This window comes from Maniola hyperantus, chromosome Z, assembly GCF_902806685.2.
Source record: "Maniola hyperantus chromosome Z, iAphHyp1.2, whole genome shotgun sequence".
Classification (NCBI taxonomy): domain Eukaryota; kingdom Metazoa; phylum Arthropoda; class Insecta; order Lepidoptera; family Nymphalidae; genus Maniola; species Maniola hyperantus.
Window position 1 is genome coordinate 15,943,740 of NC_048564.1, and position 22,894 is coordinate 15,966,633.

At 41.4% G+C, this 22,894-nt stretch overlaps 1 protein-coding gene across 2 annotated transcripts; it reads left to right on the forward strand.

Moving 5' to 3' along the window:
• Positions 1 to 611: 611 nt before the first annotated feature.
• Positions 612 to 21,348, forward strand: Prm (Paramyosin). Of its 2 annotated transcripts, XM_034983386.2 has the most exons (16): positions 612 to 810; positions 881 to 937; positions 2,485 to 2,571; positions 3,298 to 3,464; positions 4,330 to 4,567; positions 5,069 to 5,188; positions 6,319 to 6,585; positions 7,135 to 7,381; positions 9,619 to 9,746; positions 10,753 to 10,865; positions 13,990 to 14,179; positions 15,293 to 15,427; positions 16,649 to 16,843; positions 17,825 to 17,920; positions 18,838 to 19,119; positions 19,495 to 21,348. In XM_034983386.2, exons 1-16 carry the CDS (start codon positions 700 to 702, stop codon positions 19,690 to 19,692), a joined length of 2,631 nt encoding a protein of 876 aa, XP_034839277.1. In that variant the 5' UTR covers positions 612 to 699; the 3' UTR covers positions 19,693 to 21,348. The 2 variants fall into 2 exon arrangements, with proteins under 2 accessions (XP_034839277.1, XP_034839278.1); XM_034983387.2 differs by lacking the exons at positions 612 to 810; positions 881 to 937; positions 2,485 to 2,571; ... (5 more) ...; positions 9,619 to 9,746; positions 10,753 to 10,865 and adding an exon at positions 12,129 to 13,111.
• The last annotated feature ends 1,546 nt before the right edge of the window (positions 21,349 to 22,894 follow it).

Consider the following 22,894-nt stretch of genomic DNA (forward strand, 5'->3'; position numbering starts at 1 on the left):
TTATAATTAGATTTATTTGATGTTTGTAAACATCCCAGCACTGAGTGCGGTCTGGGGTTTAATTAAAAGTTTGGAGGAAGTTCATTGTTAAGTTCAGCCGCACTGACGCCTGCCAGCGGCAAGACTCCTAGCGTCCTCAGATGTGCCAACAAGTCGGCAGCGACTCTCCAACTTAGACTACCCAATAACAGCCGCTGAGTCAGGCCGACAGTGACTAGCAAACAAGTTGGTTACCGACACGTTCCATCTAGTGTAACCGACTGTCCTGCAGAACTAAAACTTAGGCAGCCGACCCAAGTCGGAGTTCAAAGTTGTCATGTCTGTAGCCGCGTCTGCCCGTCGATGCACCGCGCTCGCACGCCTGGGCGGCCTGCAGCCGCTACGAGAATACGCCGAGTGGTTCAGCACCGGAGTACCTGCAGGAAGGGATTCGCTAAATTTTTGGACAAAACAAATAAAAGAGAGCGCTGCGGTGTTAAGGCGGGCGTGTCTATAAAAGGCCGAGAGGGGTGCGCGGGGGTGGTAACACGATCCGCGAGCTCCAGCCGGCCGGCCGCCCTGGAGTGCGGGCGGCGCGGGCGCGGGGCGCGGCGCGGGGGGTGCTCGTGCGCCAGCGGCGCCCGCTCCCGCTCTCACTAGTCGAACGGTGCCCGACCGGTAACGTAGCGCCGACTGCCGACCGAAGACGAACCAGCGACAATGTCCGCCATGGCGAAGAGTTCCAAGTACACGTACCGCAGCAGCGGCGGCGGCACCACCGACGTCAACATCGAGTACAGCGCCGACCTGAGTGCTCTCTCCAGGCTGGAGGTACCGGCCGTTACAGTGCAGTGCTTGTGAAGTGATTGCGGACTTGATTCCAATATGTTGTATTTTTCAGGACAAGATCCGTCTCCTCCACGATGATCTGGAATCCGAAAGGGAGCTACGTCAGAGGGTAAGCGACCGTGCGAAACGTGATATGAGCGGCCGCGCGCCTTAGCGGGCGCGCGTGTGGGCGGGCGGCCGCACTCTCCTCTATTTATACCGCCGCCCGAGTTTTTCCTTCACGCTTCACAGAAGAAGGAAAATCTCCCAATTTCCATTTTTCAAAAAAACATACCATTACCATTCTAACATGACTAATACGTCTGAAAAGCTTTTCTGAGTCTAGTATTGCTAACTGACCTGCGTTTGGATTTTTTCTTTATAACAGAAACATGTGTCATATTTTTAACCATTAAAATATAAAATTCCCAGAAAAAAAATTTCTACTATTTAGGTAATTTAATTATTTCAAGTAATATAAAATTATATTAATCATTGTGTATTTTTTAAATATTTGGCATAATCCAAAAAATTGTACAATTTTTTGTATATTAATTGACTTTCTTGGATTTTGTTGTCTTCCAATAACTCTTAATTGATCTGTCATCATCATCATTGACCATTCCATCAAATCAATCTGACGTCAATCTTGATTTATCTATCCGAGGTCGGGTTCGATCGTCATAGATTAGTGACGATGTTGGTCTATTTTAGTCAGTTGCACAGGTGAACGGTGCCGAGCGCATGCATATCGCACGCACGGGCGCCGCACGTCCGCACGCATACACGCACGGACGCATCTGCCGGCCGCGCGACCGTTCGAGACGAGCGCGAGCGCAGTCGCGATATATTTAGACTCGTAGCAAAAGCATTCCTGAAACCCATCTTCTCGCTCCCGCATTTGAAACTGGGCCAAATGATGCTCGTTCCTGCTCAGAATGCCACAATATTGAAATATAATAATAGAACGTGGTAAAGTGGCGAAAATATCCGCCTTAGTCATTCCCGTGAGACACGAACCCGTTCTAATTATAACCAAGCATAATATTGAAATATGCGAAGGACATATAGAATAACGGTGCTGTTACACAACTAAATACCATTCTGCCAATATTCAAAGTGCCCAAACCATGCTATTGTTGGTCTTTCTTACAGTTATTATATTTGAAGGATACACTTGTATACCAATAACATTAAGGTAACATCATCGCGATTCAGATCACAACTGCCCACTTTATTCATTTCATTAACCCTTATTGGATTATTTGTTTTATTGACAAACACCAATTCTCTATCTTTATTTTATACATAACCGAGGGAGAGGGCTGGTTATCCTTAATACAGATCTAAAAATCTAGCTAGGATAGCCAGTTCTTCATCTTGCAACATTTTATTTCTCATTTTGACAAACATTCACATGCATGCATTCAAGTATTAAAGACGTACTTGCACCCCTATGTTAAACAATCAGTCATTAGTAGGTACGAGGACGCGAAAGGTTTCACCAAAAATTCTGATTCACGCAACAAATCCTGAATTTGAAAAAGTTTTGCAGAGGCATGTAAAATATGTAGACTTTTCAATGAAACAAAATACTTAGGAGATGTTATGTTCTATATTTTACCTAGCAATAACTTTTATGAAGTGAATAACAATAACACAAGAAATATATTCCAGATCGAAAGGGAGAAGGCAGATCTGAGCGTGCAAGTTATCCAGCTCTCAGAGAGGCTGGAGGAAGCTGAGGGTGGAGCGGAGAGTCAGGTAAGCAGAATATGTACACTAGTAGATATATTCCTCTTGATTATTACACAGCTCAGTCTATGAACCGCCATGAAGACGTACGAGTTATAAAGAATCAAGAAGCAGAGTCAAAATCCAAAGTCAAAAAAATGCTGAAGAATGTTGATGCGTAAACTCCCAACACTATTTCTTTGAATTTATCTGAATTTTTTAAAGCGGGAAAAAGATTGTATGAAGAAGAAAATTCATAAGAAAATTCAGTGATTCAGGAAATAGCAGCAAAAGAAACAAAAGAAGTATAAGATACAAAATTAGTACAAAAAGACAAAAACAAAGAGTATGATAAAATCAAAATACAAGGACACAAAAAAAACCGATTTAAGTACAAGAAAAAATTGTGGACAATTATAATCCGAAAAAAAGAATATAAGCAGAAAAACTAAATAAAGAAAAGCTAAAATTACACTAACCATACAATGCTGTGCGAAAATTGTTAGAATTAACCTAAAATGCTAATGCGATTTGTGCGAAGCGATATGTATAATTACTTTTTGTAACACTGTTTTTATTTCAGCAAAATTACAATAAGACATCTATAGAATTGTGTTTTACATAGACAACATTTTAAATAATTACTAGGATCAAAATATAAGTTTGTAATATAAATTTTAAAGTTAAGAAAATATCAAATGTGCTCCCCAATATAGTTTTGGGGAACGCAATTTGAAATGTACTCGTATTTTTCAGTTCGAGATCAACAGAAAACGTGACACAGAGCTGACCAAGCTCCGGAAGCTTCTAGAAGATGTCCACCTGGAGTCAGAGGAGACCGCGCATCTTCTCAAGAAGAAACACCAGGAGATCGTGGTCGATTACCAGGACCAGATTGACAAGCTCACCCACAGCAAAGTCAGGTGAGGATATACATGAAACTAACAAATATATTTATACCCGACTAGACCAAGGCAATCTCCTAACCCCATATTTGTTTTCTTTAGACAAATGAGAGGTTTTGCCTTCGTCTTTCCATTCGAATCAAGATCACTGCTTAAACATATTTCAGTTCGTATTCTAATACTTTTGGGAAATACATTGGTCCATAAAAGCTATGTTTGATGTTGATAGCTAAAGGCATGTCGTTTATCTGAGACAGCCTGTGAAGTAGGATGTGGGTTTACAGAGGGTGCAAACAAGACTCAACGTCACAGCCACTCTTTTACAACCCGCACCCTACCCTATGACCCGTTTCAGTCAAGCAGTACACCAGTAGTAAAATTTGGTATAAAATATAATTAGGTTTACCATTCGAAGATGGGTATAAATTTTTCGACTTTATTTTGTTACTTACAACTAACTGTTTATGTAAAACTGATACCTTTAGTTCTAAGTGCTGTGCGATTATATGCGAAAAAAGCTGTGCGTTATAACATAAATGTTACTATAATTGTTTTTAAGAATCTGAGCCTGTTGCTCAATCGACATTGCAATCGTGACAAATCGTATCTGTAAAGTGTTAAATTGTAGTTACAAAATTGTCACGATGTTATGTCATTGAGAATAAGAACCATTTTTTGTCAACGAGGGGGAATTCTTAGAATACCCATTTTAAAGCTATTTTATGTACGACTTTACTAAAACCACCTCGTTGGCCCCCCTTAGCGCATATTGGAAGGCTCCGAGATTTCCCTCTTGGTTCCCCCTTCGGTGCCCCCCTTGGGCTCGTCCCGGATAACAGACCTGAGTTGTTTATGACTGCATAGTCCATTTCTTTGTCACCAGAGTTGAGAAGGAAAAGTCAAAATTCCAAGCCGAAGTTTACGAGCTGCTGGCCCAAGTGGAGAATGTGACAAAGGAGAAGATCACAATCTCAAAGACTTGCGAGAGACTCGAGATCACGATCAGCGAGTTGCATATTAAGATTGAGGAGCTTAACCGCACTATCGTCGACATCACATCGCACAAGCAGCGCCTGTCTCAGGAGAATGTTGAGCTCGTTAAGGAAGTTCAGGATCTTAAGGTGAGTCAAGCCATATCCGCCCAAAGAAGTTAGTATAGTCTATCACATAATTCCATACAAATGATAGCGACAAAAATCTTAGTGGGCGCTAACCATTTTGAGGCACCAACCAATCACAAACATGTGTCTAAAAACATTTGAAATACAATTAAAAAACATATGTTTCCTAACACAATTTAGTTTTTACAATTAGAAAACAAATCTTTTCTAATTGTATATCGAATGTTTTTCAAAACATGTCTGTGCAGTGTCACGGAACATGACTTTCACATTTAAAGACTCTAAATTTTAGTGCACAATACAAATTTAAACAGTAGGTTCGCGACTGCGCGCTAAAATCACGGGTTCTAACACCTAAAAATTAAATTTAAGACTGTCAAACGGTGTCTGTCCTTTTCATATTACATTAGTAAGAAGAGCATGCGAATACTCTAAAATTAGGTTGTGCTCAGAATCAGTACCATTGTTAGACAAGTGTGCTAAATCTGTGTAAATTTTCAGGTGAACATTGAAAACGTTGTGTACCTTAAGAGCCAATTGGCTGGGCAGCTCGAGGACGCGCGTCGCAGGCTGGAGGATGAGGAGAGGAGGCGCTCCATCCTTGAGGCCAACCTTCACCAGGTAACTACTGGCTATTTGACTTCTATACTGAAGTTATAACTTCCCCTTACCTTGAATAATTCAATTCTCCATATTATACTGTAGGAATAACCTTGGGCATTTTGGACTAGCCATTAGGCATTAAATAAATAATTTAGTTACTATGGAATGACGTCTATATTTGTAAAAGTATTGTTTTTCGAATAATTAAAAAACCTTCATAGCCTCTGAAATTGTTGATAAAACAATTTTATAGATAACTAGCTGTCCCGGCGAACTTCGTACCGCCTAACAGTAGTTTTATTTTCAGGTTTTTTTTTTAAATTTTTCTTTCCGTAAGAACCATCCTCGTACTTCAAGGAATATTATGAAAAAAAAATTAGCGAAATCGGTTCAGCTGTTCTCGAGATTTGCGATCAGCAACACATTTAGCGATTCATTTTTATATATAGAGAAGAAGATTAAATGGCATTGTTATCTCAATTTAGGATACTAACTATGATTCCTTGTTTACCCCTGTAATCTTTATTTTAGATTTATGACATACTAGCTTATGCTCAGAACTTCGTCCGCGTGGACTAAACAACTTTCAAACTCCTGTTTTACCACTTTAGGGATTGAATTTTCAAAAAAAAAAAAATCTTAGCGGATGTCTACGTCATAATAATAGCATTCTGAATTTCAGCCCGATCCATTTAATAGTTTGAGCTGTGCGTTGATAGATCGGTCAGTCAATCAGTCAGCTTTTCATTTTATATATGTAGACTAGCTTATACTCGCGACTTCGTCCGCGTGGACTAAAAAAACTTCAAACCCCATTTAACCCACTCAGGGTAGAGTTTGGAAAAATACTTTCTTAGTGGATACTGTTCCAAATTTCATGTCTCTAGGACCAGCGGTTTAGGCTGTGCGTTGATATATAAGTCAGTCAGTCAGTCAGTCAGTCAGGACTTTCAGCCGTACTCAGAGTCGCTTAATCGTTACTTAAGTTTAGTTAAAACGAGACAGAGCTATATCTCTCACATAAATCTGTCTCGTTTTAACGTTAGAATTATATATATATATATATATATATATATATATATATATATATATATATATATATATATAATTTTTAATAAAATCTTATAATAAAAATTATCAAACCTCAGGTTGAAATCGACCTGGAATCTGTCCGCGTGCAACTGGAAGAGGAATCCGAGGCCCGCTTGGACCTTGAACGCCAACTCGTCAAGGCCAACGGTGAGATCGGCCACTGGCGCTCGAAGTTCGAGGCCGAGGCGGCCGCGAGGCAAGAGGAGATCGAGGAGATCCGTCGCAAGTACTCCATCCGCATCCAGGAACAAGAGGAACAGATCGAGACCCTTATCGCTAAGTGCAGCAGTGTTGAAAAGCAGAAGTCTCGCCTCCAGAGTGAGGTATGCAAACTTTTTTTTTAATTTATGGTTCTGTACCTCAAAAGGCAAAAAGGGACTGTTGTCTTCTAGCTTATGCCCGTGACTTCGTCCGCGTGGACTACACAAATTTCAGACCCCTACACACCCCCTTTTCAAAAATCCTTTCTTAGCAAATGCCTACATCATAATAGCTATCTGAGCTGAGTAGTTTGAGCTGTGCGTTGATAGATCTGTCAGTCAATCAGTCAGTCAGTCAGTCACCTTTTCCTTTTATATATTTAGATTCTAGTCATAGTTCACCGCACTGGACAAGTGAGGATTGGCAGATTCAATACACCTTTAAGAATATAAGTGAATACAGTATAGTGTTCTATACATTATATAGAAAATATTGTACATTGACCTTTAGAAAGAGATAGCGGTTTCGTGGAGTGTTGTCTCTTTCGTTGAGACCGAAAAAACGTCACATTGGTATGAGTGACAGAGAACGCTCTACAAAGCCGAAATCTCATTCTAAAGATCGATGTACAATATTTCTTGGCGGCTCCTGTACGCACTTAATCCTTGTAGGTGGAAGTCCTCATCATCGACCTTGAGAAGGCCAACGGAACAGCTCGGGAGCTCCAGAAGAGGACAGAGCAGCTGGAGCGCGTCAACATCGAGATCAAATCGCGACTTGAAGAGACGGTGCAGCTTTACGAACAGACACAACGCGACCTGCGTATCAAGATCGTGGAGATCCAACGCATCTCGCACGAGCTGGACAAGACTCGTGAGCAGAAGGACGCTCTGGGCCGCGAGAACAAGAAACTGGGAGGTCAGTTATCATATTATACAACTAGCTTATGCCCGCGACTTCGTCCACGTGGACTAGGTATACAAATTTCAAACCTTTATTTTAACCCCTTAGGGGTGAATTTTCAAAAATCCTTTCTTAGCGGATGTCTGATACAACCCTCCACCTCCCATGGCCCCACCAACCTCTCGGTTATATGGGCCGAATCGCGGGAGGGCGCCCGTTCGGTACTTGCTCTTGGCATTTTCCCGGGGCGCCTTCTTGACTCCCTACAAATTATTTTGTCTCTTCCTTGTCCCTTATGCTCACTCTCCCCCCTTGGGGGCTAGACGTCACTAATACAGCTGTGATCTCCGCTGCTGCTCCTCCGTGGTGCCGTCCTGGCACCTGTACGCTCCGAGCTGCTTCGCCTCTTATGCCAATGGTGCGCGAATTCCCGTAGCCGGTTGTAGTTCCCCGCCGATGAGACGAGGTCCGTGTAGAAGACCGGCCCCGCTTCCCCGCGTACGATCCCATCCAACATCGTCACTCGCAAGTCGTCATAAAGGGGACACTCCCACAGCACATGGTGCCTAACCTCGTCGCCAAAGCCGCACTCGCACGCCGGGCTCTCGCACAACGTCATCCCATGCAGGCGCGCCCGGAAACAGCCGTGTCCGATGAGGATCTGTGAGGTCTCGTAGTCCGGATGTCTGATACGTTATAAAATCTATCCGCATGCCAAATTTCAGCCCGATCCGTCCAGTTGAGCCAGTTTGAGCTCTGCGTTGATAGATCAGTCAGTCAATCAGTCAGTCAGCTTTTCCTTTTATATAATTAGATTTAAATAGCGGCTACTCACCATATTTCCTCTATGTGTCAACTGCCCTGACAAAAGATTTTCACGAAGAGCTTCACCCTTAAGCGCCGTATTCACCATCCATCTTACTGTACGTCCCGCCAAGGTCAGCTCAAGGCCGCGGTGCTGGATGTAGCATACAGACCATCGTGCGCGCATCAAGCGTGAGAGAGAGAGAGAGAGACTGACGAGCACCACGTTACGAAACAACCTCTAAACAACCTCTAAATGGTAAAATCTTCTGTACAGCAAGTCTATTCACGATCAAGCATGCACGACGCAGGACGACTCTGATGTACGTCCGCGCTATTCACTGTCTATCTGCACGACGCGGGCGGTGGTGGGGGCGCTCGCTGGATGCAAAATTAATCGTGCACATCCAGGAAACAATAAATAATAATTATCGCTGTACGTCAAGCCTATTCACGGTCTTTTTGCATCGTGCATCGTGCATGGCCTTGGCGGGACGTACAGTAAGATGAATGGTGAATACGGCGCTTTAGATAAAGGACTAAAATCGAGAGCAAATATAGAGTGCTTTCTCAAAATGTACAGTGCGACCAGGCTCTCTTGGCACTTGAATGACATTGACAGGGGGGCGCTGTTGGAGAACAAAGGCTAAGACTATTCAAACAAGAACAAAGGGGACACTTGACGGCAATGTTTTGACATTAGCTAATGTCAAGTCGTAAAGTAATTATGCCATATTTAAGGTAATAGTGATGTATGTGGTTCAGTTGTGTTATGCAAATGAGTCAATGAACCAGTTCCTGCTTCTCTATTGTAGATTGAGCTCAGACAAGCAAAGTAAAAAGAAGAATGCTTCCTGCATTCTTCTTCATTCTGGGCTGGTTTCCGCACTTAAACGTTTCCGTCTGTTGTGCGTCCAGCATTATAAGGAAGCATTATAAAACTAGTGAATAATTTTTTTTTTTTTTAAAGAATATTAGCCATGTTAAATGACTAATATTCCCCTTTCCTCTCCAACTAAGCGTCAAGCTTGTGCTAGGAGTAGGTACGACAATAGTGCAACGGGCGGGGTTTGAACCGTCGACCTTTCGGTTTTCAGTCCACTCCTCTACCCGTTGAGCTATTGAGGCTTATAATTACTAAAATAAAATAAATACATTAGTAAGACTACAAATCCGAAAACCGGGAATTATAATTAGTATTTTCAATTTTCAAAGTAAGATAACTATACCAAGTGGGGTATCATACGAAAGGGCTTTACTTGTACATTCTAAAACAGATTTTTATTTATTTTTATGTATGTAATATTTTTATATAATAGTTTTTGACTGATCGTGCAAAATGTTAAAAAAATACGACTGTCGTACGGAACCCTCGGTGCGCGAATCTGACTCGCACTTGGCTGTTGGCTTTGGAGATACGCAACCCTAAAAATGACGTTTGTCCGTAGATGACTTGCACGACGCCCGCGCCAATCTCACGGAGTTGACCCGCCGTCTTCACGAGCTCGAGATCGAGCTGCGCCGTCTTGAGAACGAGCGAGAGGAACTCACCGCTGCCTACAAGGAAGCCGAGGCTGTGAGTATATCACTCCTACATTATATAACTAGCTGAAGCCCGCGACTTCGTCCGCGCGGATTTAGGTTTTTTAAAATCCTGTGGGAATTCTTTGATTTTCCGGAATAAAAATTAGCATATGTCACTCTCCAGGTATTTAACTGTACCCATGCAAAAAACGGGTACATACCACGATTAATTTGATGGTTTTATTTGTCGATATATCAACTGTCTGAATATCGAAAAACTGTCTGAATTGAGAACCTCCACCTTTTTGGAAGTCGGTTAAAACATAGCACATTTTGAAAGTTGTGTTGTAGGTGACGTCAGTTATAATAGACTAGAGACAAGCAATAACGCAAGTTATCATCACATTGGCACTTGTATTAAAGTGTTTCTAATTCTATGAATTTCTGTTTACTTTTATCAATCAATCGTGATACGTCGCAGACTTTTGCCAACTTCTTAACGTATGACACACCGTTGCTTCAAGGTATGCCAAATCATTCGTTACAAAGAAACCAAAATAAGCTGAGATTTGTTTAAAAATAAATATTAAGTGTATTATGGTTTTTCTTGAGCAGGGTCCAATAGCAGATTTCTCGTCAGGACTAAGACAAAGCCACAAACTCAAAAAAAGTATGTGAGCATATGAGACTTGTGCATAAGTCTCCAACTATCATGGAAGTAACGTTCGTATTTAAAATGGCCGAATAGATGTTTTGAGGCGGCCATCTTTTATCGACCATCTATACCTTCTGAAATATGATAACGTGCACAATAATTTAAGTTTAATTTTTACAAACTGCGTCTGAAGCGAATTACGATTGACAGAAGTGCGGAAACTGATGTTCGTTGGAACATGTTTTTAGGGTTCCGTTGGCACCCTTCGTGTACGGAACTCTAAAAAGTTGAAAGAGAAGCAGTTATCTCTATAAGGAGAGATATCCTTATAGAGATAAGTAGATAACTGTATAGAGAAGGGATACTACCCTTGGCAGTGACTTATCAATCTCTTGCTCTTCAGGGTCGCAAAGCCGAGGAACAACGCGCTCAGAGGCTGACGGCCGAGCTCGGCCAGTTCCGCCACGAGGCGGAGCGCCGCATCCAAGAAAAGGAGGAAGAAATTGAAGCCATCCGGTAAGAATCTCTAAATAATGTTACCTTACCCTTTTCTTCTTCTTCTTCTTCGCCTTAGCGTTTTCCAAGGAGTATACTACTCTCTAACAAGGCGTTTTCTCGCCTATACTTGAGCCAAACTGGATGCAATCCTTACTAACAAAGTTGCAATCCTATAGCAGCCATTTTATTTTCGGTTGGGTTTTCGGCTCTATCCTGAGTATAGTAGAATCGAAAACTCATTTCCGACAAAATGGTTTTTACTACATTCCATTCTGCAAGGGTATCATGACTGATATAGGATAGCTAGGCAACTTTTTCACTAAATATTCCATATCAATGCATAAGACAAAATCTTCCAAAATCAAGTTTCTGAGATATAAGCTATCAAAGTAGTACTGGTGCAGGCGGCTACTGCACCACTGACTGATGAATTCATTTCCTTGATTACGTAGAGAAACGCAAAACTGAATCAAAGCACTATTTGACCTGCCGGTCATTAATTGACTCCGTTTCCCCCTTAATCTAAGCCCAAATGTAGTCTTTACATTGCATGCACGTAGTGTGAGTATATCATTACAGGATCAGCTCTAGAATAGGTGGGGTCGGTTTCCCAATATTTTGCTGCCCACTTTTGCCCGATCTTGGGCATCCGATTTACCCAGTCTATTAGCTCTTAAATCTGCGTTTACGACGTCCAACCAGAGCTTTCCTGGGCGCCCTGAAGATTCAGGTCCAGGGACGGCGTTTCCCCTTTTCTTCCCTAAGCATAATCGTGCTTTTGAAAAGAGGAAATGCTAACTGCGTCCTTTTTATGGTGACCCCCGCGTCTAAGTCAGTAGCTCAATCCTGCGGCTGAAATGACGTTATATCCGTCACATTACTTCCTGCAATTTAGATAAGTTTCATAATATTACCTCCATACGGTACAGTGATTCCTAAGTGGATAAAGAAGTATCACTTTAAAAATAGTGAAATGTCAGATTTCTACCGTTTTTGTTGCCAGCAAACCTAATTCTCGTACTGAGAACAACACTGCATTAACTTGAATTGTTTGTGGCGGTTTGTATCGGAAAATTCCTGTTTAATGAAAACGAATTGTTATAAAGCTAAACGTGCCAAAGCTATACCTATTACAGTACTGTTCCCTTACAATTACGTCCATCCCCAATATAACTCGACTTATTGGCAAGCGTCTCGTTTAAATATATCCGGTTTTCTGATTGGCTAATTTGGACGAGCGTCACCGAATACGATGACGCTTTTAGCGTTTATCAAAGCCCTAACAAGTCAGTATTACGCGTTCAAGACTGGAAAACGGTCGACAGAAAAAGAAATGCTAAAAATTTAATTTACTTCGTTACATAAACAAAAAGAAATCACCAAGATATGGCGCCAGTCAAAGTTCCCGAGCTCAATAAGTGGAGTAAGCCTCCGACGGCCATTTACGAAAACAACTATGGCTACGGAATCAATTTCTATCAACCGATGCTTGATTATATTACAGCGAAAAAAATGGGGGCTGAAGTCAAACCTCCTCACTTACCGTGGAACAATGAGAGAGGTCTCGAAAAATACAGATTCGACAAACCTGTGAAGACTTACTCTGAAAATGATCTACTTAAAATCTCGAAAGAAGTAGCAGAGAAAGCAAGAAATGATCTCAATACTTTCCAAGTCGCAAAGCGATCCCCCTTTTCAGTTGTAGCTACAGCTGCCGCTACTAACTTGACGAAACACGTCGCTGCAGAGAGTGTTACCGTCAAAACTCGAAGGAAAAAAGTTGAGAGAGAGAATATTAGTACGGTTGAAAGCGTCAGGGGTCGAAGGGCGTTAGAAAGGGAAACCGATTTTGTCGGATCAGATCTAAAGCTAGGAAGTGAACTAAAAGGAAAAGCCAAAGTGTACAGAGGAAAGTCAGCGAAAGCCATCGCCCAAGTATTATTAGAAGAAAGCAATAAAAACCTCGCAGAAGGCAAAATCAAAAAAATGCAACTAAATGTTAGTAAAGTGAATCTCGATGGAACTGTTGGCAAAGTGACAGGGCATTCTCTGTCAGAAATCGGTGATTTCAAAACACGGAATATGATCAAAGACAAGCTAAACGAATTAGCGATAGAAACGGGAAAAACGCCAAAAGTGTGCGTTGTACAAATCGAAACCGAAATACCTACGATAAATACCGACTATATAGACAAAATCAACGAATTGAAAAGCACAATACAACAATTCGAACAATTAGACACTTTTCTGTTACATAACCAAAGGTAATGAAACCGCAACTAAATTTAAAATGTGATGATGGATGGAGGTGAGGTTAATCGATGACTAAGACCTTGTGAACTTAAAATTAAACTAAAACGTCATCTTTTAGCGAGCATTGTGGCGAATTCTATTGTACGCAATCTCTAAGCTAAAATGACAGGTATAAATATAAATCTAGTGATATCCTTTTCCACAATGAACATTATGAAAGGGATAGCAATGGCTTACAAAACTTATGTGTAATGAATACAGAAAACTGCCGATTCATTTACAAAAATGGAATTCCTCGCGTGTTTAGTTCTTCAACCGCTTCAAAAGTGTTGGTTATGATCATCGTCAACCGATAGACGTCTATTACTGGATATAGATCTCTTGTAGGAATTTCCACACGCCACGGTCTTTAACAGTTTGCATCCAGCGGCACCTGCGACTCGTTTGATGTTGTCTGTCCACCTAGTCGGGGTCTTCTAACGCTGCAGTTTCCGATGCGAGTTCGCCATTGTAGCTCCTTGAGACCCCATCATTATCAGTTTTTCGAACTATGTGCCCTGCCCATTGACTCTTCAGCTTCGCAATCCGCTTGAGCTATGTCGGTTACTCTGGTTCTCCTATGGATCTGCTCATTTCAGTTTCATTTATGTAGAAAGAATCCTAGAGAACAGCTCTTTCCATATCCCTGCTTCTGAATGACACACTTTGATCTTAAAAAAGCATGTCTAATCATTGTGACGTCATATGCCAGTATTTCATAGAAGCTCGCATACTTTTTTTTCTTTTTTTAAAAAAGAATACTAAGCGCGTGTTTTGACGTTTGATAAAAATATACTGATTTGACTATATGTCAAACACCGGATTGTATTTATTAAATTTTTGTTAACAGCAAGCAGACCAGCATTGAAATCGAGCAGTTGAGCGCTCGAGTAGTAGAAGCTGAGACTAGGCTCAAGACTGAGGTGACCCGCATCAAGAAGAAGCTCCAGATCCAAATCACGGAGCTCGAACTTTCGCTTGACGTCGCCAACAAGACCAACATTGATCTGCAGAAGACCATCAAGAAGCAATCTCTCCAGGTTAGAATGTTTTCAGACCACAATCAATAAAGTCAGCTGGGTCGCTATTGACATTTAAACACAGGTTCGATTCCTGACAGGTATTTGGAATTTTATAGTTTCTAAATTTCTGGTCTGGTCTGTTGGGAGGCTTCGGCCGTGGCTAGGTACCTCCCTACCTACCGGCAAAGCCGTGCCGCCAAGCGATTTAGCGTTCCGTTACGATGCCGTGTAGAAACCAAAGGGGCATGGGTTTATTAAAAACTGCCATACCCCTTCTAGGTTAGCCCGCTTCCATCTTAGACTGCAGCATCACTTAACACCAGGTGAGATTGCAGTCAAGGGCTAATTTGTATCTGAATTTAAAAAAAATCATAAATCATAAAGGCATGCTTAGGACATAGCACCTAATTGCGATATGATGGCATGCCACAGGGCTGCAAGCTACAATAATTTAAAATGCCTGCCGCAGCTGCAAATTGCATGAGCCTTAATATTCCAATTCTAAAGCACTATGTAAATTACAATGTAAAGGATCATTTAGTTAAATGATAAGAAGGCTTAGAATGTAAGGATTCCACGGACTCGTACGAAGTGATTTGTTTCCTTGTTTCTCATTTGAACCGGTAGGATATGGGACGTCCTTCCAGCATCAGTTTTCCCCTCCACTTTTGGTATATTATGTACCTTCAAGTCAAGAGTAAAAAGGCATGTTCTAGGCAAGCGCGCTCCATTTTAAGCTGAATCATCACTTGCCAGCATGTCTGTTTGCATCCAAGCCAAGTGTCTATAAATTTAAAAAAACGCGACATATAAAGAAATAATATCATGTATTTTTTTAAACTTCTGGTTATAATCCAATTTGACTCCAAAACTAATAAAAATTGTTCACTAGAATTGTCAAGATACTTGTGACTAGAAAATGTTATAAGTCCCGCAGATTGCTAATGCGCTGGAACCATGTCTAATTAACAACGAAATGACGTCATTTTGACGTACATTTAAGTAAAAATATACTATCAGCTCTAAACTTCAGTCTAGTGCTGACGTCATTAAAATGGCGGCCACGCGTATTAGCAATTTGCGGGTTTTCTATTTATCAATAGATACTCAGCGAATCCTTCATGTTCACAGCTCACGGAGATCCAGACCCACTACGATGAGGTCCAAAGGCAATTGCAAGTGACCCTCGACCAGTTTGGAGTAGCGCAGCGCAGGATCCAGTCCCTCACCGGCGAGGTTGAGGAGATCCGTGGCAACTACGAACAGGTAACTGACGACCTCCCTGGCGCAGTGGTGAGCGCTGTGGTCTTAATAGTAGGAGGTCCCGGGTTCGATTCCTGGCAGGGGTTTGGAATTTTATAATTTCTAAATTTCTGGTCTGGTCTGGTGGGAGGCTTCGGCCGTGGCTAGTTACCACCCTACCGGCAACGCCGTGCCGCCAAGCGATTTAGCGTTCCGGTACGATGCCGTGTAGAAACCAAAGGGGTATGGGTTTAATAAAAACTGCCATACCCCTTCCAGGTTAGCCCGCTATCATCTTAGACCGCATCATCACTTACCACCAGGTGAGATTGCAGTCAAGGGCTAACTTGTATCTGAATTAAAAAAAAAAAAAAAAAGGTAAGCTCTCATTGCGTGTTCTATCGCCTTTATAATGGGGAGTGCTGTAAGGAGCTGTTTGACCTCATTCCACCCTTTCTACAACTGCACCGCACGCCACTGTAAGCAATTTCACCTCACCACCTGGGTGCCTGGTGCACTTCGACCGCCCATTGTGTCAAGATTCTTTTTTCCACGCACATGCAAAATGTGGAACCAACTCCCATCGGCGGTGTTCCCACTAGATTACAGCATGTGATTACAGCATACTACCCTTCTTATTAATAATTAAGGCTAACTATTTTTTGTTCAGCTCTTCTCTCTCTCTCCGGTCGTTCCTTCATTGCTGAAGATCGTGGTCCTGGCAAACTGCCCTCGAATGGCTTATCTGTTTCCACCGGCTTCTGTTGGTGGTCATTTTAACGATGTGATAAAATCCACACCTGCTGGACTCCTTTAGCTGGTCGGACCACCTAGTTGGTGAGCGGCCTCTCGCTCTTTTGCCCTCAGTATTGCCAGTCACTATGAGCTTTTCTAAGCTGTCGTCCCCCCGCCGTATGATGAGGCCGAAATATGAGAGCAATCGTTAGTAACATTTGTTGGGATATTTAGATTTTATAGGAAAAATATCAGTAAAAAAGAATAACTTGGACGTCCTGTTTGAGATATATATTTGAAGTAAGTGAATATGTCATCGAATGTAAAAACAAAAAACTCTTAGAAAATAAGAATAAGAACATATTTAAATATAAACAATTTAGTTTACAGCCAGTTTCTCAAACAAGACGTCCAAGTTATTCTTTTTTACTGATATTTTTCCTATAAAATCTAAATATCCCAACAACATTTATGCCCTTACTTTGTACTAATAGAATATTTTCCCCTCAGGCCCTCCGCGCTAAGCGTTCCGTGGAACAGTCGTTCGAGGAGGCTCAGACCCGTATCAACGAGCTGACGGTCATCAACGTGAACCTGTCGAGCAGCAAGGCCAAGATTGAGCAGGAGCTGGGTGCCGTCGCCGCCGACTACGACGAGATCACCAAGGAACTGCGCATCGCTGACGAGAGATACCAGCGAGTCCAGGTAACCCATATCAATAGCAATTTCAATTTATTGCATTTCCATAAACTACATATTTTGTACAAAGTAGGATAATGGATACCCAGTTTGGGTGTCGCAATTTGGTCCTTAGACCTCTTAAATCCTAGCTCTTTATCTTTGAGTTTTTTGAGGGCTCTTCTAAGACCTGGGCGCGTTTGGAACCCTCGTAGCATTAGTTTTAAATTCGCGTAAAAATTATGACCTTATAACATCACCTTACAAATGAAACCAACTTTGAAAAAAAAAACATTTCATTTGATTTGATTTACTTGATCTATCCGTACTAATATTATGAATGCGAAAGTGTGTCTGTCTGTCTGCTAGCTTTTCACGGCCCAACAGTTTAATAAATTTTAACGAACTTTGATACAGAGTTAGCTTACATCCGGGGGAAGTACATGGAAATACTTTTTATTCCGGTAAATCAAAAAGTTCCCACGGGATTCTTACAGGCTCAACTCTTTAACCGATTTATATGAAATTTGGTACAATAGCTTGCATCTCGGATATTGATATAGGCAACTTCTATCCCGGAAAATCAAAGACTTCCCACGGGATTTTTAAAACGACCTAAATCCACGAGGACCAAGACATAGGCATGATCTAGTAGTTCATATTCCTCTTTGCATCGCTGTCAACGTCAACTGATAGTTTGCTGGACCTAGGTCTTTTGCATGACTTTCACACGCCTTCTTCACTTCTATATATCCAAAAACGTCTGGTAGGAGGCTTCGGCCGTGGCTAGTTACCACCCTATTGGCAAAGCCGTGCCGCTAAGCAATTTAACGTTCCTTAACGTTGGACTGCATCATCACTTACCACCAGGTGAGATTGCAGTCAAGGGCTAGCTTGTATCTGAAAAAAAATTAGATAGTACATTGGGTACTTCACACAAATCTTTCCTCCATTCTCAATTTTAGAATGATAAAAAAGGTAATTTCTAAAAAATTCGCCATATTGCAGACTGAACTGAAGCACACCGTGGAACACTTGCACGAGGAACAAGAGAGGATCGTCAAGATTGAAGCCATCAAGAAGTCGCTCGAAATTGAAGTCAAGGTAATTATTTAAACCTTTCAGTGTCAAAGGGTGGACTGAAATCCATAGTCAAACCCTTTGAACAATTTTTGCCACCAAACGCATTTGCGGTTCCTCTGGTGCTGCAAATGTTCTTGGGCAGCGGTAATCACTTAACATCAGCTGATCCATCTCGTTTGCGTGCTAATTGTTTGATCTCATTCCACCCTCTTCTTTCTACAACCGCACCGCACTCCACTGCAAACAATTCCACCCTCACCACCTGGATGTATGGTGCACTTCTGTGGAATCAACTCCCTTCGGCGTGTTCCCATTAGTATACAACACGGGGTTATTCAAGGGGTGGATTAACAAATTCCTGAAAGGCCGGCAACCATGGTGGTTACTCTGGTACTGCAAAATATATTCATGGGCGGCGGTAATCAGGTGACCTGCCTGCTCGTTTGCTCGCCATTTTTATTTTAAAAAAATTCAGCATATAAAAGTATTCTTGAAAACAAAGCAAATGAGGCTAAATTAGATTGTTCTGTCATACATGCCATCATAGAGTTCTGGATCAGTTCCCAAAGGGAAAATCAGTGTTGTATGCTTTAATGCATGTACATTGTACAGGCATACAGCATGATGATGAGCTGGATTCTTTGTTCGGGTTGTGCCACACATGACACAGTTTGTTCCAGCGCTTGTTCTGCTTGAGGCATTCGGGGTTTAATGCTTAAGTGGAGGATGCGCCGGGATAATTACCCCTTAAGTATAACGTGAAACGTTTCTTCTTTCAATGTCCACCTTCCACCTCCATCATCAGATATTATACGTCATCAAAACCACAGTGTCTGCAAAATTTCAACTCAATCGAATTATTGGGATAGCTATCAATTTCGATAAAATGGCAACCTACGAACAAGTCATACTAATAAAACGTTTTTAATTTTTTCCAGAACATTTCAGTCCGTTTGGAGGAAGTTGAGGCAAACGCAATCGTCGGTGGCAAGCGCATCATCAGCAAACTGGAGGCTCGTATCAAGGATATGGAACTGGAACTGGACGAAGAGAAGAGGAGGCACGCGGAAACCATTAAGATCCTCCGCAAGAAGGAACGCTCCCTGAAGGAGATCATCATCCAGTGCGAGGAAGACCAGAAGAACATCTCCCTTCTTCAGGACTCGTTGGAGAAGTGCACCCAGAAAATGAGCATCTACAAGAGGCAGCTGAACGAACAGGTACGGAATCCATATTTACTAAAGTCTTGTTCCTAAACCAATCAGGGGTTACGGCTTATAATTTGATGGCCAGGTGCAGATTCTGTTGTCTTTGTCTAATCTAAATTTAGAGAATCTGCATCTTTTTTTATTAATATTACTAAAATGGGACAGAACATGAATATTACATTTAAAAACTCTAAATTTTAGTCCACGCTACAAATTTAAACAATATCCGAGCAATATCCGTCGAAACGGACACAGTGTTTTGACACTGTGTCGCCATCGCAATTCGATCCGAGTTTACTAGATTTTAATGTTCTCGGATTCGGATTGGATTCAATGCGAAAAGAGCCTCAAGGTTGCATGCACTAAATTTTTATTCATTTCTAACAGGAGGGCGTATCGCAGCAGAGCGTGACCCGGGTACGACGATTCCAACGAGAGCTCGAGGCGGCCGAAGACCGCGCCGACGTCGCGGAAAGCAATCTCTCCCTCATCCGTGCCAAGCACCGCACCTTCGTCACCACTTCCACTGTCCCCGGCTCCCAAGTGTACCTCGTCCAAGAGTCCCGCGCGCTCAGCACGGAGTGAAGCACCCTCCCGAAGCCCCGCAACACCAGCATTTCTCTCCATTCGATATCGGGGCGCGATTCCGGTCGGGTATAACTCGTGCCAGTTAATCGAAAATGGCCGCGCTTATTATGCTCTCTCACTCGCACACTATACTTGTGTGAATGAGACGGAACGATTACTGCTCGATTCCAGTTGTGTATTACCCATTAATCAGAAGTAATGGAGTGTTCACTTCCAATACTTGAAGTAAATACCTACTTATCGCTATCCCACTTTGACTAATCAATTATAGCGAGAGATCGGACCCCAGAGGGGTGTGGACTCTCGCTCTCGCTCGGAAGTCGAAGTGGGATAGCGATAAGTAGGTTTTGCTTCAAGTTGGTATTAAGAATAAGCAATCCAGGTACTATAGATTCAGGGTATTACCACAATGGCGGCGTTAATCATGCCCTCTCACTCAAACACTACACTTGTGTATAATGTAAGCAGGACGGAATGATCGACGCGTCATTTCGATCGTCTATTGGCACGAGCTATATAAACCTAGTCGTTCGTTAAGTTATTTAGCTTCACCTATCCAACCCACAGTTCTTACCGCGATTCTATGAACATAATTTTTTGTAAAAAAAACTATAATTTAAATTAATAAATAAGTAAAAATAATATAAAAAATTGCTCATAAATGTATTTGTTCAAAGCTGAAGATGAATAATTCCAATTTATGGTAATAATCATTTATTATTGCTATTTTAATGTTATCTTTTCGAAACCAAAACCTACTTTGAAACTTTGAAATCATATTTCCAACCCACACACAAGTAACAATGGCCTTGGGCATAAAAATATCTTTTTGCTCATAATATGTATGAATAGAGTTTTAAAACGTTGAAAAAAGAAAAATAACTTTTTTAATTTAAATTTTAATACTTTTTGATCTAAATCGAAAACTAAGCCAGATATTTATCTCTCTATCGTGAACAACAAAAACCCTAAAATATCATCCATCTCACTCTTAAATATGTCCTGCCCGTAAATGTTGAGTGCAACAGCATGCTCTCAAGCAAATAACGTGATAGCGAAGAGAGCACTCTTAATTCAAAGTATATAATTTTATTCACAACTACCCCCATAATGATTTTAAAACATGTTCATTGTATTCACGTGTCCTGTGGGTTGAACGGTTAAAAGGCGTACGAATTAAAAAAAGCTAGGTTGCGCTACTGAGTTTACCTCAGTTGGATTGCACAGTGGCGCCACCTAGGTATTATAATTGGAATCGCAATTCGGGGACGCGCGCTTCGCCACTCGGCGCGCCCTAAGCCGTGTATCGTGTCCTTACACGTTCGGTGCCGATCGCCAACCGTTCGTCCCCTTAACACTTTTTTATTACTATAATGCTAAACATAAATAAAATCAATAAAGGAACCAAAACTACAAGCTTTTTTATAATCTAATTTTTAAGGTTACCGGCGTTTGAGATTACCTGCCGTAATATTAGCAGTAGTTTAAAGTAAAGAACTATTTTATAATACGTCTTATTATTTATTATTATAATGTAAAACGCGTATCTAATGTACGTTTTTAACTGTAACTTATGATCATATGAAAATAAATGCTATTTATGTTACAGAGTTATGGAAAATCAAAAAGGCAATAAAAATTCAAAAACCAGAATGGGATTTTATTTTTATTTTAAGGCCCTGTGCAGATAAGGGGCTATTGTCCGTGGAGGACAAAAGTCCCTTATCTTTTACTACCTTTTTTATGTTTACACAAATTTCAAACCCCTATTACGGGGGTTACGCACTCATCCGATCCGAGTCCGTGAAAATACGTTCCTTATTGTTTTGTATGGGAGCTTATGAAATGTCGTAGATAATCGCTGGTATTCTCACGGATGACTGATAGAACTCGGATGAGGGAAGTGTAGTGCGTAATCGCCGTTAGGGGGTGAATTTTCAAAAAATCTCTCTTAGCGGATATTTACGTCATAATTGTTATCTGCGTGCCAAATTTCAGCCTCATCCGTCAAGTGGTTTGAGCTGTGCGTTGATAGATCAGTCAGTCAGTCAGACAGTCACCTTTTTCTTTTATGTATGTAGATTATAGACTACGGTGTTTCGTCGTATTATCAGTGGCATAACGCATAACTGAGTAGGTTCCTGCGCTAGTGGAGCGGTACGGGAGGGGTGTGATGTTGTGAAGAGTTTTTTGGCACCTTTTTCTGCTATATACGTGTTTGCTATAAACAACTATTTCAAGCGTTGCAAAGTCACAGGGGCTCAAAGGTTTCTAATGTAAATCTTAAAAGTTAAAACTATCATCATAATCAACCCATCGCTGGCTCACTATAGAGCACGGGTCTCCTCTCAGAGTGAGGAGGGTTTTGGCTACAGTCTACCACGCTGGCTATGTGCGGATTGGTAGACTTCACACACCTTCGAGAATGGAAGTGCATGCAGGTTTCTTCACGACGTTTTCCTTTATCGTTAAAGCAAATGATATTTAATTACTTAACTCCGAAAAGTTAACAATAATAATTTTTATTTGGGACCATAGCGCACAGTTTACAGTTATACAAAACACAAAAATTAATAATACAGTAAAAATTAATCTTGTCTGGCATAAACCCGAATGCGTGTCTGTGGCGCAAAACTGTCCCAAAAAAGGGGAATTGTCTCAGCGTAAAGCTGTAGTAGTGTATGTGGGTACACTACCTCAGCGCTGTTTTTCAGGCAACCCCTGAAAAAAAATCCGCTCGACGTCCCGGATCAGTCCGGGTTTCATAATCTTCTTTCAACTTCTCAACGTAAAATTGGCCTACTAATAGTATGATCTGATCTGTGAATAGGCGAAAAATCATCTGCGACTGTGAATATTTTCATGGTCGGTAGTTAGAGGTGCGTGCCCGAAATTGAACCCCCGACCTCCGATTTGAAGGCGGACGTCCTAACCACCTTACTTTTATATGAAAGGGAAATCAAAGTAGGTACGTAGTTATGTCGTACGAAGGCAGAAACCAGAGCTAGTTGCTGGTTTCAATCTAAATCAAAATTAAAACAAATAGGTATAAGCAAGGTATAATAGGTACATACAAGGTCGTTACGCTCGTTCGAGGTAAAAAGAGGTGCGAATGCGTCTTGTTTTTGTTTTGTTGAATTTGTTACTAACAGATTATAATATACAGGATGTGACAAGAACGCTAGCAAAAACTTAGCGT